The sequence below is a fragment of the Brugia malayi genome (genome assembly GCF_000002995.4).
Source record: "Brugia malayi strain FR3 genome assembly, contig: Bm_v4_ChrX_scaffold_001, whole genome shotgun sequence".
NCBI classification, from domain to species: Eukaryota; Metazoa; Nematoda; class Chromadorea; order Rhabditida; family Onchocercidae; genus Brugia; species Brugia malayi.
The window spans coordinates 21020483-21040991 of NW_025062479.1; the positions used below are offsets into that span (position 1 = coordinate 21020483).

The 20509-nt window shown below is 24.2% G+C and overlaps 2 protein-coding genes across 3 annotated transcripts; one reads left to right on the plus strand and one right to left on the minus strand.

The window, feature by feature from the left end:
• Positions 1-1024: 1024 nt before the first annotated feature.
• Bm13388 (Uncharacterized protein) lies at positions 1025-1982 on the plus strand (the record flags this gene model as incomplete). 2 transcript variants are annotated; one of them, XM_043075608.1, is made up of 3 exons in its annotated part: positions 1025-1184; positions 1559-1635; positions 1839-1982. In XM_043075608.1, the coding sequence occupies 3 exons, from the start codon at positions 1025-1027 to the stop codon at positions 1980-1982; spliced, it is 381 nt and encodes a 126-aa protein (XP_042931542.1). The 2 variants fall into 2 exon arrangements, with proteins under 2 accessions (XP_042931542.1, XP_042931543.1); XM_043075609.1 differs by having other exon boundaries at positions 1160-1184.
• Positions 1983-7874: 5892 nt separating this feature from the next.
• Bm10209 (Uncharacterized protein) lies at positions 7875-8603 on the minus strand (the record flags this gene model as incomplete). The annotated part of the gene is made up of 2 exons (XM_001895249.1): positions 7875-8015; positions 8418-8603. The coding sequence occupies 2 exons, from the start codon at positions 8601-8603 to the stop codon at positions 7875-7877; spliced, it is 327 nt and encodes a 108-aa protein (XP_001895284.1).
• Positions 8604-20509: the final 11906 nt, after the last annotated feature.

A 20509-nucleotide genomic window follows, 5' to 3' on the forward strand; every position in this document is an offset into this window, starting at 1 on the left:
TAAATGATAAATTCTTTAATTTATATGCAATGGAAGTGGAAATTAAATAATGGAATAAATTAATTGGAATCGTTGTTCACATACATATATAATAGGTGGTCGAAAATTTATCATCAATTTTTATAATTGCTTTATTTGATACAACTAGCAAATGGATAAATCATATTCCAATTACCGTTGCTATAGTTACGAGGAGGTAGCATTCTTTATCAGTTATTTTAAAACTTTGTAATTCCGATAAATTTGAGTAAAATTCATTCATTTTCATGACCTTTGCTAAGAATTTGATTTTATCTACGTGATTTGTATTTAAAAGAAAAAAAAAAGTAAATGGAAAGCCTTATCTGACAAAAGTAAACAATTGAAAATCAAAAAGAGCCTAATTTATTAAGGCATTTGCTTTGCATATCTTGCTAAAAATTTGTAACTAATCTTTTACAGTAAATGCCAAATTGACATTTCATATCCTCTACCAAGCCTCAATAACTTTTACAATGATACTAAATTCATTTTATTTCCTATGCTAGACCTAAATGACTCCTACACTGGTATCAGTTACATCCCATATCACCAGGTCTCCCTCTCTCTTCCTCTCTCTCTTTACTTTAATCTGTATAGGTGTTGTTTGTTTTGATGATTCACAATCATGTTGATTATGAATGGTTTAAAAATGGAATATTTTTCAGCTTTTGATACAAACATGCCAGGTACAAACACACCACAATGATCATCGTCAGTTATAGTAATGTTTTGTTTTTAAAAAACGAAAAGAAACATTGAAATGAATAGCATGAGAATCTATGCTTTCCGGAATAAACAGCCCGGAAAACAGGAATTACTCATGCTAGATTAATTTGCTTCATTAATTATTAAATTTCATCGATGAATTAAAATAAGAAAAAATTTCGTAGTTTTTTTTTTCTCTTTATTTTATCGTTAGTTAAATCAAAATTCTCCCAATGCTTGCTTTCTATCAATAGATTACTTTTATAAAGTAACATTCTATTTTTGTGCTCATTTCAGAATGAAATTTCAAATCATTTCATATTCACTTATTTTTGCTAATTTATTTCATTTTATACAATGTCTTCAATGCTACGAAAGTGTTGGAAAAACTGTGTCACGTAAAGTTTGTTCACCAAAACAAGAGAAGCATGAAATGTGTTTTGCGACTAAATTTGGAGGTATTTCTATTTGTAATTAATTCTCATTAATTACAATTAATATTTCTGCGCATTGCAATTAGCATAAAGAAAGCTTTGGTCTGCTAACAGATATATTACTTTTTCAAAAATAAAATAAATTTTAATGAATTTTCCTTTTCAGCATTTATGCAAATTTATAATATGTAATAAATCGATAAATTGAATAAGTTTTATTCATTCAAGTTTTGTTGAAGTTTGAATCAATTCTAAATTTCTGAATTATTTGACTTTCAGTGCTTCTCAATTTTTTGATAACGATTTTTGAAAAATGTTTACACACCTTTTCTGTTTTATTTTCTTCAGTTTCTTTTTCTTTTAAAGAAAAAATCTGTACAAATTTATTGTTATTGCAGCTGATGGAATTTGTATCAGAGGATGCTCCTATGAAATTATTCACTATGGCTCATATGAATTTAGCTTAAATTGTTCTGTATGCACTTCATTTCCATCTTTATTGTTTGCTAAATTAAAAAAAAAAAAAAAAAGACAACTAGATTTTATTTGAAAAATTTATTTGAAATGGAAAATATTGGAAAATCCTTGTTTTATTTTTTTAATAAAAGACATGGAAAATTTAATTCATTTTAAATTAAATTTTTTAATTTTATATTTAATTACTTTGTACAATTGCAGGATGCAGGATGTATGCATGGTTTAGGATGTTGCTGTAAAGGTGATCTCTGCAATGATCAGTGTCCCAATGAAGCAACAACAATCCGATACTGTACACTTCTATCTGTATTATTTGGCTTAATGATATTTGAATTTTTATGCTAAACGATTTCGTTTTATTTTTTTGTCAAAATTTATTTAAATCGCATTCTTAAATAGAGATTATATATTGTAAAAAGGAAAAAAAAAAAACATTAGTGTGATAATTGGAAAATAATTTCAAGTATGAATAAGATTTAACTTGTGAGATGTAATCATTTTTTTATCATATCAAGTTATCAAATTCCATCAAAACTAAATAATATTAATTTTTAAAACGCAAGATTTCTTATTAAAATTTATTTCATTTCAAAAAGTTCCATTTAAGTAATTATGGCGCAAATTTTACTCGTCAAATATAACTTGAATGGTTTGAAAAGCATATGAATTTTGTTATCATTCTACTTCTTAAAAAAAAAAAAAAAAAGAAAAAAAAGTTTGGAGAGGAATAATCCATTGATTATACTGATAATATTTAATGTTTCAGACTGTGATACTGCAAGAGATATTTGTTAACACTCTATTTTTACAAATTCATAGATGTTTTAGAGAAGAATAATTCATTGATCATATTGATCAAATTTATCACCAAATTTTAATTGACAAATATTATTTGTTGTATTTTTTCTTTGCATAATATTTATTAAAATTTTGCAAAATCTCTAGGTTACATTAATTGATATTGAAAATTAAGCAAATTTTCAAAAATTTTGATAGTAATCAATGTTCATTTTTCGCCAAAAAGAAATATAAAATGAATATAACTTTTATAAATTATTTTATTAACTTTCACATTAACAGAGAGATAATTTGAATATAAATAAAATCAACGTGGATAATTTTATTTTTGACGTTCAAGTGCTATTAATCATTGCGCAAAAAGAAAAGTTAATCCTTTTTAGCACGTAAAAATCACAAACGATTCTTCCTCGTGCAAATGTATCAGTAATTAATTTGATCAGAATTTATCACTTATCACGTCATTTCCGCTTCAGAAAATTTCTAAATGATATAGCAAAGGTAGGTAAAGGAAAGCCCGTAAAACAAAAAAAAAAAAAACTAACAAATATTTAAAAAAAGCAACAATTAAAATGACATCTTTTTATTCTTAATTAATAAAAAATGCTGATTATATCGTATATTTTGGTTAATAAAATTTAAATCTATTTGCTGCAATATTAAATGAAGAAATGAAAATTATGATATAATCAAGTTAAGATATAATTACGCAAACATAATTTGCAACAGTTTGTTAATTAAATATATTTTTATTGTAATTAAAAAAAATTTTTTTTTCTCAAAAATTTTATTTATCATACAATTTATTTTGTTTCTTCTGTTTTTTCAAAATTAAACTTAAACCATTTTCTTACTACTATCATTGATATAATTAACACTGATTACAGTAGAACGCAATTGCTGCTATTTTTGCAATTTCTCGTACTGTACGATCAGAAGTAAACAAACATTTTTCCGAAGTACCACAACAAACTGAATTTAGTGAAAAATATCAAAGAAGAGAATATGAAATATTTTCATTTCTTATTTTATATTCAAAAAAATTTTCATTCAAAATATATTTTTCCTTACAAATATCCAAATTTAAGGTTCAATGAGACATCGTAATTCTTATAGATAAAATGCAATAATGATTTGTCCTTCCATATATCTTAACAATAAGGTATTCAAATAACAAATTTTACACTCAATTTTAGGTCTATTATCCTTATAAAATTCTTAGGCCTAATTTATAGAATCATTTTGTATTGAATATGAGAAATAAAATGGAAGAAATACATCGATATGCGAAATTGTCGTATATTTTATTTCAATGATTTGAGAAATTATCAATTTTTTTTTACTATTTCTTATTCCTTTCTTTTTACTATTTGATAGACTGAAATAGCAAAATGAAATTGAAAATATTACGAAAATTAGTAAATAAATTTAAAAAGAAAACTGAAGCATATATCTTCGTTGTTAAAATCATAAATTTTTCGGATTTTTTTCTCAAAGTTCTTCATTTCTCATATGTTACTCTATTCAATAATGAGTAATTGGTGGGATTACTCAAGTAAAACAGAAATAAATACTCAAAAATTCAGCATTTTATTATGCTATAATATATTATATTTGCTATTAGAATGAATTTGATCATTCTATATTTTGAGTTATTAATTTTAAAAAGGTAAAAAGGCGTTGTTAGAATAAACTTTATTATGCTAATTTTTGTGTAACAAATATTTTGCAACGAAATAATGATGTGAAATTCAATAGAAATGTAATTGAGATGAAACATATGTAAAATTTCAGTTCTTCAATATTAAAAAAATCTTAATTTAACCAATGTCTCATTAAAATATTATCGAAAATTATTATGAGACATCATTTTTGATGACATTACCTTTTAAGTAGTATTTTATGCTTATAAGATGATTGAAATGATTTTAACACTCTTTCATGATATTATTAATTATTTCCACTATCAGCTTTTTAAATGAATAATGCAGCAAAAGAAAGCTCATTTTTCTATGATTATTATAACAAAAAAAAAGAAGGAAAAAAAAAAACTTTTAATGATTCATCTGTTTGTTATAATCTTTAAAAATGAGAAAAACCAGGACAGTCTTTGATACTTTATAAATTTATTTTTTATAGTGTTAACTTTTTCACTTCAATATGTGTTTTATGAATTAGTCATATCTATAAATGTGCAGAATTTTTTTTTTCTTTTTTATTTCTAATATGAAAAATATATTTATTTTAGCAACTTTTTGTTCTCTCTCTCTCTCTTTTTTTTTTTTTTTTTTGTTTCAAAAATTTGATGCAAACTTATCATTGCAAAGATTTGAAATACAATGCACACAATACGCTAATGTTCAAAGTCTATAAATAAGTAAATAAAATAAGTGATATTCAGTTTTAGTTTGAATTTCGATCAATGAGAAATATTTTTATTTAAAGTAAGGTAACATTTGAAAAAATTATCAATTCCATTTCAGTATGAGAAAGGAGAAGAAGAAAGGGAGAGGAAGAGGGAGAAAGGAAGAGAAGGAAAAGGAGGAAAATGAGCTTTGTTGTTTTGTTGAAAGTACTGAACACGTGTTCAACAGGTATATCAATGAAATCAATTGGACGTGTAATTCAAATGTCATTTAACCATATGGCTTACACTAAAATTTGAAATAATGAGAACAGATGCGTACGTAATTTGGTTACGTGTGGCATTCGCTTTCAATTTAAAGTTATTATTGAAGTAAACATCATAATGAAGTTAAAAAAAGAAAGAGAAAGGAAAAAAAAAGTGGAATTAATCGAAGTTATGATTATTCATAACCTTTGAACTTATTCCCTATTTATATCTCTAATTTAACTTTTCTTTCATTTACTCTTTTTTTTTTTTTTGTTTTTTGTTTTATTTTGTCTTTTTCAAATTCTTCTTTCAACTTTTTACATCAAATTTTTTTATTTCATTTATTCATTGATTATTCTCATTCCATTTACTTTTGTTTTCGTTTATTTTTGCAGTGATTAAATGAAAGTTATATATTTACAGTAATTTGAATTCCAGTTCGATATCAAAAAATTTTTAGTTCAAATTCAAAATTTTACCATTTTTCTTTTCTAAAAACAAAGAGTGTGAAAAAATTCTAAAATTTTTCATACCACCAAAAAGCAAAACGAAAAATCAAATGAATATAATAATAATTACTACGAAACAACTAAAATAAGAGAAAATTTTTTAAAATAATTCTTATTTTTTAGAAAAAAAAAATGCTAAAACTTCTTAATAATACAAATCAAATGAAACAATAATTCTTATTTTGCAGAGAAAATGATAAAACTTTTTAACAGTACAAAATAAAACTAAACAATTCATTCTTCCAATTGAATTGTTAATTTTAATTTTTTTTTCTTAAAATAAATCAGAAAAATAAAATAATTCAATGTATTTTATTCAGTCAATCCATTCATAATTTTTTTGTTGAAATTTCTTTGAATAATACTTTTCGCTAAAAAGAAATATTATTTCATTTTAAACTTTTAATAAAAAATTTTTAAAATTTAATTTATTTTCCTAATTTATTATCCTCACTGATCATTTTTCAATCATTCTTATCCCACCAATGTTTGTTATTTGTATATGCATGTTTGTGTATCTTTCCGGATCCGGAAAAATACACAAGCACTGTTAGCATGAAGTGATCCAAATGTGATAGTTTTTGTTTATTCATATTGACTTAAGGAATTTATTTATCCTCGTTGGCGCCATTTATTGACAATTCCATCGTTTCACAATTCTTCCCAGATTGTTAGCAAACATAACATAGGTCAGAGGTTATTTGGTTTATCCAACAGATATCAGAAGTTATTTAGTTTGTAAAGCATAGGTTAGAGATTATTTTTCACTGTTACTTCAATTGGTGTTTATTCAATTAATTTAATTTAAGTGTTAGTATTTTGATGAATTTCCCTTACTGATTTATGTTAATTAATTTGTGTTTAAAAATCAATTAAGTGATTAATATTTGATAGTTGATTAATTAATTACACTTGAAACATTTGAAATTAAAAAACTACATTCAAAAAATCGATACTATTAATCTCTAATTAATTTTAAATGATTAAAAGTTGAAATAGTTTTTCAATAAAAATAATTTACATCGATGCAAATACATTTATAAATTACAAAGCATAAAAAGTTGTTTATTTAAAATTTTTGCATATGTGAAATTATTCAATCAAAACTTTAAATATTTAGCCAATATTTTGCACTTAATTAATCCGTAAGTCAATTCTAACAACAAAAAAAAAAAAAAAAAAAAATTCATATTACAATATGCTATGCTAATATGTTGTCATATTTAATGCGCAAATGTACTGGGCTAATTTTAATCACATTTGAAAATAATTTTATCAATAAAATTTTTTTTTTTGAAAAAAAAAATCACGTTTATAGATGGACATCTGTTTTAGGATTGTAACTGTAGCAAATTATGGATCAGAATGATGACATATGTTTTCTGCATTATATTGCGATGATAAAATTTGATTATTGGCAGATTTATTTAGTTTCCTTTTGTTTGTTTGTTTGTTTGTTTATTTATTTATTTATTTTAATTGTTTTTTACCCTTCAATTGCACTTAAATGACAAATTTCATTAGAGAAAGTTTTTTTTTTTTTTAAGGAATAAAATTATTTGATGTGAAAATCTATTGCGAATATTTATTATTTGTTGCAACAATATTTATAATTTATGTAAAAGCGCAAGGAAATAATGTAAGAAAATGTTTTCTTAAAAGTTTGGATTAATTCTAAAATTCTAAATTTTTTTTTTTGTTGTTATTTGAAATGAGATACGTTAATTTATCCACCACTGAAAGAGATATTTGCTTTAACATTGAGAAATATTTGTTCAAAAGGAAACGAGATAGACTGATTTCTTCAAATCTGAACTATAAGGTATAAATTCGATGAAAGAAAAGTACAAAATCAAGAATGAAAAGAAAATAAAAAAGTTGCAACACTTTAGAACAAACCAAAAATATCTGTTTGAAAAAAGAAAAGAAGAATTAATTAAATAATGAAAGTATTATTGAATGGATTTTAAAAAATTCATTAAATCATTAATTTTGTCTTAGTAAAACAGAAATTTAATTGCCAAAAAACCTAAAATATTTGGATTTAAATTAGCTAAAAGTTATTTTTAAATTTATTTCAAATGTTTTCTCGATCTTTATTGATTTTTTTCTTTTTACAATTGATAATGAAAAATTGCTTTATTAATTTAATCTCATAGTATGAAGAAAGAAAGAAACAAGACCTTAGGCCATAATTATATGGTACAAACAGATGAGTGAATTTAAAATTAAAAAATTTTTTCATAAACCAAAACATCAGTCATTTTTTCATAAAACAATACACTAAGCAGATGGATGATGCACAATTTTGTTAATTTAAATAGACGATTTAGCGAATGATGATGAGCGATAGGTACAATGATAGGTATATATTTTGTGACCTGATTCATTTAACCTCCGTGGTAATATATTTTCTTTACTTTCGATTGCATTCGTTGACGGATTATTGAGAAGTTCCTGGAAAAAAAAAGAAGGAAAGTTGAGAAAACTTAAAAATTATCAATTTTCATATATTTATTTAGTTATTATTTTGTAAAAAATAAAAATAAAAAAAAAAATAAAATAGAAACAAAAAATATTTCAAAATTTTGTTACACTTTATCCTTATAGATTTACAGAAATATTCTCTGAAAAAAAAAGAGAAAATAAATGATTAGAAAAGAAGAAGACTTTATTTTATAAATTTCGTATTACTTTCTTGCTCACTGTTACATTTATAATTTAATTGCTTATTTTAAAATTTTATATTAAAAAGTTAGAATTATTCCTGAATAATCAATCATAAATAATTTCAATAATTTATTAAAAATTTTTCATAAATAAACTAAATATGTTTATAGTAAGCTAAAAAAAAATTACCTGAAGTTCGGTAATGTAATCAATAACTTTTTGTAGTAATTCAAGTAACGGTGTATGTTCATTAACGAATGGTACCATTCTACGAAGCATTTCGAGGACTTGCTTTCGTTCACGTCGTTTTTTTGAGCACCTAGCAGATTTTGTAGCTCTCGAACGAACTGTTTGAATTGTTGTTGTTGTTGCCATTATTTATTTGATAAATTGTTTATTGAAATCAATATACCGATGCTACTAATGTAAGAGTTGTTATCGAGATTGTGACATTTGTAACCTTTTCTATAATAATAATAGTGCTTCATTTCTATTAATGGATTTTCTAATAATAAAAAGATTTAAATTGAAATTTCAAATTTAGACAAAATTTTATGTGCAGTTTAAACAATTGTCAACTTTCACACTTGAAACATACCGTAATTCAAAAAAAGTTTTATAGATGATAGCAGCGCAAGAATTTTCTTTGCCCAAAAATATTGGCTAATTTAAAGTGACCAAAATAATTGCTTGATAATCAAAAATGTATTATCTCTTTCAGCTGAAACATTCTCTCATAAATAAAAGGAAAAAAGAATTTATTTCATTGTGTAATATAATATAACAATGATCGATTTGAAGGCCAAAATGCAATGATTCAAATGCTACAAAGAATTAACTTTATTATTTTGGTTATTTTCTGAGGCATCAAGCTTGTAGAATTACCCAGTTTATTGGACAAGAATCCATAAGGTCAAATATTTCTTATTTTGCTCATTTTTATTTAAGTAACTGATGTATTTAATTTTTAGTATCAATTGAATTAAAGTTTCCCTTTCAATTTATATAATTATAAATTGCTTAATGAAATCTAATTAGTAATTGGATCAACCAGACTTGCTAAAGTAAAACTGTACTTTTACACTAAATTAAATAAATAGATAAGAATTAAATTTAAAAATGAGCTTAAGAAAGTTGGTATTCAAAAGCATAATATGAATTGTATAGATGATTCTGTCCAGTTAGCTTCTTAACCTTTGCGCTTTTGTCATTTAATACATCTCAAAGATAAATAAGAAACGTTTCAATTGTTGGATAAATGAAGTTAAATACCATTTTAATCTGAAAATCTTAGATTTTTTTAGATTAGCTAACTTATGATATTTCAATTATACAAACAATTTCGCTACTTTATTGATAATTCTTGATAGAAATGATAAGTGTTAAAAGATGAAATCAAACTTATTTTTTATCAATGATAGATGAATGCCTGATAATTTCTTTCTTTTTCTTTTTTTTTTGTAAAAATAGCAAATCTTAATTTTCATGCTAGATTTATAAAGTTTTTTAATTGTACAAAAGCAGAAATGATACTTTAAGGATAAGGATAAAAGATATAAGGCTTAAGGGACAAACTAGAAAAGAGATTTGATGACAGCTGTTTTACCCTCAGCTGTTCCACTTTCGTCCTAGAAATTGCTCGATGGAAAAAAAGAAAAAAAAAAACCTAGTTAAAATCTGTATCTGTATCACAGATGTGTGCCTTATTTATCAAAAAGACAGAAGGAATAATCCGTCCTATAAGAATTCTAATAATATTTTACGATGTGCGCAATCTGCATAACAGATGCAACTTTAACAAAAATATTATTATTACTATTATTATCACTATCATTATTATCATTATTACTACTTATCATCGTAATCATCACAATATATCAGTGAAATAGTTTTACATGGATATTTCTTTAAAAAATTTGATAATATTGTATGAAATAAATGAATTTTTAATAGATGCAAAATCATATATTAATTTAATGTATTAGTTTTATAAAAGTTTCATCCAACTATTATAATATCATTATGAAATAAATGGATTTTTATGTTTCATCTTTTTCAGATTTATTATTTCCCATATTTTGCATATAAATTAAATACTTAAAAAAGAAACTGGCATAAAAATTATAAAGAAGAAAATTAATTAAAATTATAGAGAATGAATTTTAATTTAATTTAATCTTAATCATATAATCAAATCTTGGATTAAATATCCATCTTTTATGATCTGAACTTTCTATTTTTTTCATGAAATATCTATTTGTTAGTCGTTTTTGAATTTTATTTAAATAAAAAGAAAGGCTAAAAAAAGATCAAAGCAAAAATAAAAAATAACTTTTTTTTTAGATTAAAATTTGGAATATTTTTAAATATCCATCAAAAAAAAGAAGCAAAAACAAAAAATCATATTTGAATTTAAATAAGGCGCAAAATATTGATTTCTATAAATTTCATAAGTGTATATTTACCATTTTTTTCTCATTCTTTTTTGTCATTAATATTGTAAATATATAATAAAATTACACAAATAAAAAATTAACGAAAGTAAAATTATTTATCACAAAAAGGAAAAATTTAACAAAAAACATTTATTTGAAAACATCTGTAAATGGTCAAAACTTTAAATTATTATCAGATATTTCCTTAAAATTTTCAATAACACAGATAAAGACACGTACGTACACGTGTACACACATTTGTGCGTACACGTACACATACATGCACAGGTACATACTCATATACATGCACATCTGTTTCAAAATAATTTAAATTAAAATAGAAACATGTTTGTGTACCCGTTGCTGATATACTCATATACCCACATACACATACATACATATAAATACACACATACACATACATTTGAAATAACTATGATTGAATTTGCCACAGCTGTCCCTATAAAGTTACTGTTGATTTATCATTAAAGCAGCTGATGAACTTTTTTTTTTTTTTTTTTTAAATATATTGTTTGAGTAACAAATTTCCAAGATGAATAATTAAATAAAAATTAAGATAAAGAAAAGATCAATGAATTTACTGTACTCAAAAGAAAAAAAGGAAATTTTTCTGAAAATATTTGTCCCGTTTTTTCTTTTTTTTTTTTTGCTTTTTCATTTAAAAAAGGAATAAATAAATAAACAGTTAATGTATTGAGATTAATTTTTTGTAATTATTAAGATAATGCTTCTTTGATCTTTTCTTCTTAATTTATATTTATTGTTAAAAATTTACCCTCAATGCAAGTGTTTAAACAAAAGAAAGAAAAAAATGTGATTTAATGATTACTATCGTGTAGCATTTTGATGTTCTTGGATTTATTTATAAGAACTGTTGGCGCAATAGTTCAGTATGTGCAAATGTCTCAGTAGGGTGTCATATGTATGTAACAAGTTGGAAATTGGATCCTTAAACAAGCAACGTACTATATTATTAGCAACAATTAAATGGATGGATAAGGTGTGAAGAAGGTTGGATATTTTGTAGTTTGATATGTATCTATGAACGCATAACCTCATAATTTTGCACAATAGCTGAAATGCTTCAATTAAGTGCTAAGTGCATGCTGCATGCAATTACATTTGAATTGTTACTGAATTAAGAATGACTTTAAAGTAATAATAATTAAAGTAAAACAGAATGCTTAAATTTAAAAAATTTTTCACATTTCACAACTGATAAATTGTAGTAGCAAATGCTAATTTAAAACTAACAGTGAAATAATAATAATGCAAAAAATAATTTGAAAATTAGGTCAAATGCAGCATTATTGAATTTTTGAAAATTACAAAACAAAAATATAAACTATTTGCTTAATTTATGATATGCAAATGTTCCTTTTTCATTTTGAAATGATTAAATGCTTTTCAAAAAAGGAAAAAAAAACCTTCCAGAAAAGAAAGAAGAATACAATATGTCTATAAAATTTTGAAATCTTATGCACAAATGATGATCTAATGATAATGAAAGCAACTGTTGAGGAAGCTAAAAACTAAAACGCTCACCACTGTTCAACAAATGTTTCACCAGACGTTACCCATACTCGCAGGTGTTACGGAAATAGCGCGTAAATGAGGATGAACTGATCTATAGATGAGAAAAAGCAAAACTTATGAGACATAAAATATCAGGTCAACCAACTATCATTTTCACATCTTTATTCTTCACTTTCTTTTCTTTTTCATCATTTACACTTATTTCAATATTACGATCACATGAGCAAATCAAGAATTGTTGCTTGCAGAAATTTTCAAAATGAAAAATGAAATGAAAATTATTTTCATAGGCATTATTTAAACTGTTTCTCTTTGAAAGAAAAAAAAAAAAAAGAGAGAAAGGAGAGAAAGATATTAAGGTAAAGCAATAGATAATAGTTCAAGAATGCTTGATTCATTTTAAAATAAATCATTGCGGTTATTCAAAAAAAAAAAGTAGTATTCGAAATAGATTACAGCAATATTTCTGCAAAATTACAAATAAAAGAATATGAATTTTAAAAAATCAAAAAAAAGAAAAAAATTCGGCCATTTAAACGATTCTATTATTGTCCTTTTTTTTTTTGAAAATATTTCTCTTAATTATTTTATTTATTATTTATTTATCTATTTATAATTAATTTATTCAACTTTTTTTTTAATTCAAATTCTTTACTTATATGTTTATTTATCTAATAATATAAATCTATTATTACCTGTCATGCTGGACGGATATCTAATCTGCAAAAATAAATCCATCAGATAAAAACTTCACTAATTTATGAAAGTTAATTATATTTCAAGATGCATGCATGTGCATGCATGGATGATGTAATGCATGCATTGGATAAATGAAGCGGCAATGAGTTAAACTTACCTATACATTACAATTGCCGCCAATTTTGCAGCAAGTCAAACGATAATTCACATTCATTGACCTCCAACTAATTGCTGTTACGTCATCAGAAATGGGAATCTATCAAACGATTAATCCAACTTTGATTTTTATACTTTAATATTTTACTATTATAGTCGTAAGAGACTTTATTATTATATAGGATTGTTATGGTTTTTAATCAAAACTTAAAATTGAAATTTAGTAATGAAATTTTGATTATATCGATAATTGAATACTTATTTGTTCACAAAATTACACAGACAGTCTAATAATTGACAAGTTTTAAATCAAACTGTAATAACTTTAATCATTACAGTACCACTATAAGTAAAGTTTATAATACAGTCAAATTTAATTAGATAGTTCGTTTAATTTTGATTTTTTACAAAATTTTGCAATTTCCATACAATAATTTACTCCAATAAATACAGTCAAAGAAAAAAAAATTTTAAAATTTAAAATTAAAAATTAAAAGAAAAGAATTGAATGACCATTCAAAATGTAAAAAATTTCATCTAAATTAAATTTAGAAGCAAAAAATATTGTCAACATGAAGAGTAAATAGATGAGATAATATGACAGCAAAGAAGTAAAAGAGAACACTGATCAAATGGAAGGAGTAGTAATCGTAATGGTAAAATATCAAGTGATCAGCAATTAACCGGTCATTAAGCTCCTCTACCTTGTCAATCATATCGGTGTTCTTTTATTTTTCAATGCAAATATCTCAAATGCATGATATTTTTCAAGTTTAAAAAAAAATTTTATTTATTGTATGCATAAATATTTCAATTATTGCAAAAGGATAAAAATTTTAACCTTATTCTATTTTAAAATATAAATTAAATATATTAATAAATATTATATAATGAAATTATTATTTTATATTTTAAGTACCATAAAAAAATTAATACAAACCTTGAAATAGTTAATCCACTTAATTTTTTGTTTTCTTATCAATGATATTGTTGTAGTAGCTGTGAAAGGAGATTTTTGTTAATGGGTTAAATTGTTGAAATTAAATTAGATTTTAAAAAAAGTATATAAATTGAATTTGTTGGCAAATTTGTTGAGTATTCGCTCAATCTATTTTAATACTTATTTAATTAATTCCTTTTGACAAATCAAACGTTTCCATTTGCTTGCAAATAACTAAATATATATTATTTTTGTATTAATGAAAAAATATGCATTAATTATTTATCAGTTTAGATTAATATTTTCTGAAAACGATAGCAAATGATGGAAATTTGTCACATTTTATTACTTTCTACAATTTTATTTTTTTCTATAATTTGTAATTTACAATAGAAAATTTCAAGTATAGAAAATGCGAAAGAAAAATCAAACTGATAGGAAAAAAAATTTTTTACTGAAATTATCTTAACTACTAATAAAATTTCTTATTTATGATTATCATCCTAGCATTTGTTTTAAACAAAAATTCTCAAACAATATTGTGACTGTTAAAAAAAATTAACTACTAAATTTGTCAATAATATGTTCCCAATAACATTTATAGGATGATAATATCAGAGATTAAAATTATTAATTATATCTTATAATTGAATTCGAAAAAAAAAAACAGTGATATGTTTATCTCAAAAAATGTTTAAACTAAGCCATAATTTTTAAAACAAGTAGTCATATCTGATGTCAGTGATAACAATGTATTGTTTGATGATATCTGTGATGAACTTTATAATGATAATTCAGGTAAAGCTATAACTAAGCAATTTTCTTTCAAAATTATAGCATGAATTTCTTCATAAATTAGATTAAAGACCTGTACATTGATAAAAAAATCAGTCCGTGAAGTGATTAGTGGATATTAAGTCAAAACGTGATTTTACGTGTTATCCGTCACTTTAGCATTTATTTTCTTAGAAATATTAACGTAATTTGTAGCTTCAAATTGCTTTTTCCACTTTTTTTCTTTTTTGAACGCTTCTTACAGTATTAAAGTATTCTTCTTAACATTCGCTGCAAATCTTATCAGTTATTATTATCACTTCAACAACAATGTTTTGCATCGTCTTTTTTTGGTTTTTACAATCATTATTATCAGCTGCAAAATGACACTTCGTATTAATTCAAGTTAATCAGCTACTTAAAAGTTTTAACTATTTTGAATGTTTTCACTTCTTAGGATTACTACTACTTTATCAGTAAGATATCATTATTATTAATAGTTGAATCATTCAACAACAACAACAACTAAATAGCTAAAAATTTTAAATGATAATCGAATGTCGAAATTTTTAAAGAAAAATATGACTGAAAGCTTAAGCTAAATGAAGTGACGAAGTTGAAGTATGTTAACAATGAAAGTGTGACAGATGTTTTCATTTGTCGTATATATTTATATCAGCTGTCATCTAACAGGTGATCTACCGGCATTTTAGACAAAATGGAAAAATGCATGATAAAGCGCTGTTTAATTATCGCTATCTATGACAGTAATTTTATATAGAAATTAAAAAAAAAGAAACAAACAAACAAATGAAGAAAAAAAAAAGTGAAATGAAATTTCATTTTCTTTTAAGAATTCTAAAAAAATTTTCAAATAAAATTTTAAATGATTAAGAGAAATTCATTGAGTGTGCTTCTAAGAAAAGCTAAAAATATACGTAAATTATAGTCAATCTGTGAGGTGCAAATATTCACAAATGTAAAAGATGTAAACTGTTATTGTTCCATACACATCTTTGTTATTTACTTTCGAATGAAAACGTTTGCTTAATTTTTAAATGCAAAAAAGAAGTGCTATAGAAATTATAGACGGAAAGATTTTAAAAGATTGTTAAAAAAAAAAAAAAAAAAAACTGTGGGAGAAATTGAAATTTTTCTGATGAAAACAAAGAGATTGTTTGAAAAGTCAATCTGTGATCAATTACAATGACTTCAAATAATTTTTGTTTACAAAATGGAAAAAAAAGCAAATGTCATTGCAAGATAAGCTGATAAGATAGCAAAACAATATTGGAAGTGATTAATTAAATAGTATGATTAAATCAATTTTGATAAATTTTATTTTATTTTCATTACTTTTCAATTTTAAACTTAGTTCGATATTTTAATCATGCAGAATTAATGATATAAAATTCTCAAAATATTGATTTCATGTATATTGAAATATCGATGAACCAACAATTAAATGTAATTGTTATTGAAGAATCAAAAATGACGAAAAGTTAAAGTTATTAGTTAAAAATTGATGTTCCCTTTCATATTTTCATTTCTAATGATTAGCAAATGTTTAATCGAATTTTTTTATTCAAATTCATACATTTATTATTTTAATTTTAGAGAAAATCTTGCAAAAAGTAGTAGCTCATTCATTAGTTGTACTTATTATTATTTTATAGACACATCCCATAAGCATTCAAATTAATTATTTTATTTTCTTGTTTCTCTTTCAATGCCTTACCTTTGATGTTTTACTTCCAGTTTTAGCATAAGGTAATACTAGTAAGAACTGAAATGCGGAAATATATGACTGATTTAATAGCCAAAGCTTGATGTAAGTATACGATAACATTGTAAACTTACTTACTTACTTAATTCAACCAAGCGATTGTAAAATACAGTAAAGACTACATAATTCTTTATTATAATACCGAAACTTTAAGTTAATATAACTGAAACATGAGTAAAATAAAATAAAGAGAAAACACTGCGAAAATTTTAATTTTAAATTAATCTAATCCTTACTTATTTTACCAAGATCAGGTAATATTTATCAGAAATGATTGCTAATTATAGATTAAAATTATTTTAAATTAGTTAAATAAATATTCCAGGAATGTAATATAAGTTAGAAAGAACTTTCCCATAGCATATATTACTGTTAAATTGGGAAGCTATTAGCAAAGATTGTTTAGCAACGAAAAGAAAGTTAGCAAGATTGCCTAATAGTCAAAAGTTTTGTTAGCCCATTGCTAAAATGAAACAAATTTAAATTAACAGTGATATTTATTAATTTATTACCTTAACAATTCATCTAGTTCTATTTACATATTTTCTCTCTCATTAATTTAATATTTTAAATTATTGAAAACAAAATATGAAATGAATTCTTCGTCTCATAAAACTGTACTCTGCGATCAAAGCTATCAATCAGAAAGCAACAGTTAACGTTAATTTCTGAGACAAATTGGTATATTATGAAGGTATGAATATTTCGCTCTATCTTTCAACAACATATCATGTGATATGATATTGATAGACTGATAAGGTACAAATACATCTTTGGAATTTATCAGAAATAACTGTTAATTACAGATCTAATTTCTTTTTTTTTAAATTAATCAATGTAAGCTAGAATAGCATATATCATTGCTAAATTATGAAGAATAATTGAGAAGGGAAAATTAAGACTATTGAAAAGTTTTGTTTTGAAAGGAAATTACAATGAAATTTCTTTTTTTGATAGCAATATTAGACTGCATCAAAATTATTTATTCATCTTTCAATGACTTCTTCATCCAACAGAAATAAGAGAAATGTTAAGAAATACTTCAAATAATGTATAACTCAAAAGTTAGATATTCTCTGTCAAATAACATTTGGAAAATGATGGATTAAAAGAATGAAAACATCTGCTTAAATTAATGATAATTGGTAAACAATGATTGAAGAAGCGGCAAAGGGTAACAGTGCAGTTCCCTTGGGGCGCAAACATCGAGGTTACATCATCCAGAATACATGAGCCGGTATGCTACGTTTGTTATTACTGTTATTATTATTGTTATTGTCGGCTTATCCTTTTTTTTTCTTTTTTCAATTCAACTTAAAAGATACATACCGCCCGGAACAAAGGGTCACTCTTTGTGATGTTCAGGAAGCTTATTGGCATGCTTCTACAAGGATTTCAGTATAGTGCGCCAAAAAAAAAAAATTTTTTTTTTTTTCTTCTTGCACCTGGCTTATTAGCTCTTCGTTGCATGACATTTAAGCATTTTTAATTTTTTAAAACTAAAGAAAATTGTGTTAAACTATTTCATATTTGTTTGAGTGAAAATTTATTTTCTCAATGATAGAATGAATGGTCTACAATTCTGGTTTACTAGTTATTCGGGAAATTATCATTTACTATAGAACGTATGAGCTTGTAATTGTCTGATTAGTAACAGTAATAATTAAGCTAATTTAAGTAATTATTAGCTACAAATTTATATGTTTAGCTATTACATGCAAACATGAAATGAACTTTAATTACATTATAACAATTAATTAAAACTCTGCAAGCATAAAATTTTAACTATGTTATAAAAGTAAAAAAATAGTACCTAGCAATAATACCTCTACTTTTTTTCTTCTTACATGCTTTGAATACTCAAATATAATCTTTTTTAATAAAAGAAATTCGTTAATTCTTCATTAAAAGGCTGTCCGGAATAGGCGTAATCAATATGGAATTATTGTTGTACGGAAATGAAATACTTAAAGTGTTTAGCCTGATAATGATCAAACATAAAATACATAGAAGTGATTTTGAATGAACAGCAGGGGGTTTTCTTCATTCTTTCATTTTTATTCCATGAAATACAATCACTGAAGTAAGTAGATCCTGAAGTAGTTTCACCTACAACAGGTGTTAAAAAAAGGAGAGACTAACTTCTCAGGTGACATGTCTAAGCCTCATCTTTCATCTTAATGATACTGCTGTCATAGTTATTGTTCTTGTTGTTATTGTTGTTGCTGTTATTGTTATTATTGTTGTTACTTACAATATGACCATTCTGATAATTTTTTTTAACACTTTCATAAATTTTGCAAAAAAAAAAAAAACCTCAAAAACTTTTTAATAAACATACAAATATGCATCAAGTGAATATTTTCCTGAAAATTAATCGTAAAAAAAAATTTGTTGTTAATTTTATCGTAAGCAGAAATGTTTATTAATCATTTATTACTTACATTTATTACAGAACATATTTGCTGCTACGTAATATTACGGACTTGCGGTTTTATTATTATTTCATTTTTTTCGGGAAATTAAAATGATATATTTAAAAAATTCCGAGAAATACTTAATTTTCAATAATAAATTAATAAGATTAAAGATATTTGATTAACAGAAGTAATCAACAGAACATTTATAATTTAAATTATTTTTTTGCTTCTGTATCAGGTATCAGGTTAAAGGTTAACGATAATATATATATTGTCGAAAACAAGTCTTACGGATTATTTTCTTCATTCCATCCATATGTTTCATATATTATTGCATTACTGATATATGTAACTAACTGTTCATTTCATATATTTCAAAAACAAGAATATAATACGAGATTATTTATTAATTTTTATTATTAACAATAATTCAGGGATTTTCAACAGAAGTTCTGATAACTTTATCGGATTAAGTGAAGGAAAAACAAGAATATGATATCACTAATTTTTACTATCAACAAGTTGACCAATCCATTGTCCTTCTTTTTGTTTTTTCTCTTTAAAATAATAGCAACTCGGGAAATCTCTCTCTCTCTCTCTCTCTCTCTCTTTAATCACTTCACTTAGCAATAGATCCGGAAAAAAAAATGAAAAACAGATGGAATGTATTGTATTATGGAGGATACGTGTTTCGACAGTTGGGCACAACCAACCATTTGCAAAAGTATATTATTGTAACAGCTGTGTTGTTTGTGCACCGTTATGCGATAATGTCGCATTGGGAGCCAAGAGATGATGAAGAAGAAGAAGAGAATAACATCTGTCCACGTCAAAAAATGTTTCACTACCCATTTAATCCTAACATACCGACAAAAAAGAAAAAAAAAAAAAAAAAGAAAATTTCCTTTACCCAGTTGTCCTCTTTTTTGGAATATAGCAGCTGTTAAGCGTGCTAATCCGGAATAAACTATATTTAGTATTTCAATAACAACGAATAAGAAATGATGATATCCGATAATAAAGGTATAACTCTTGAAAGAAATCAGAAATTTGAAATCCGGAAGATGAAAACTTGATATTATTACTAAACATTGCAGTGCAGTATGAGAGGAATAATAGATAAATAGATCAAAGATATTTTGTAATTGTATATTTTTTTGATCACAATTAAAAAATTTTTAATTTGAACTTTTAACAATAAAACTTACGGAGTTAAAATGACAGGGAAAGAAAATCTTTACTGTAATTAATGATTACAATTATAAACTTTTCATTCATAGAGTAAGCATAGTTTATGATAAATTTCAAAAAAAAAAAAATCAAAAAACTTTCCTGACAATAAAATATTATACGTAATATTTGAGAGGAAGAAGAATAAGTGGCTACAATAGGTCACTACTGGTCATCGGTTATTATGCATGTTCACAATGTGACATTTCATTTTATAAACGACATTTCTCACGTCCTATTTTATTTATTTATTTTTGCTTTAAATAAATATAACATGAAAGGAA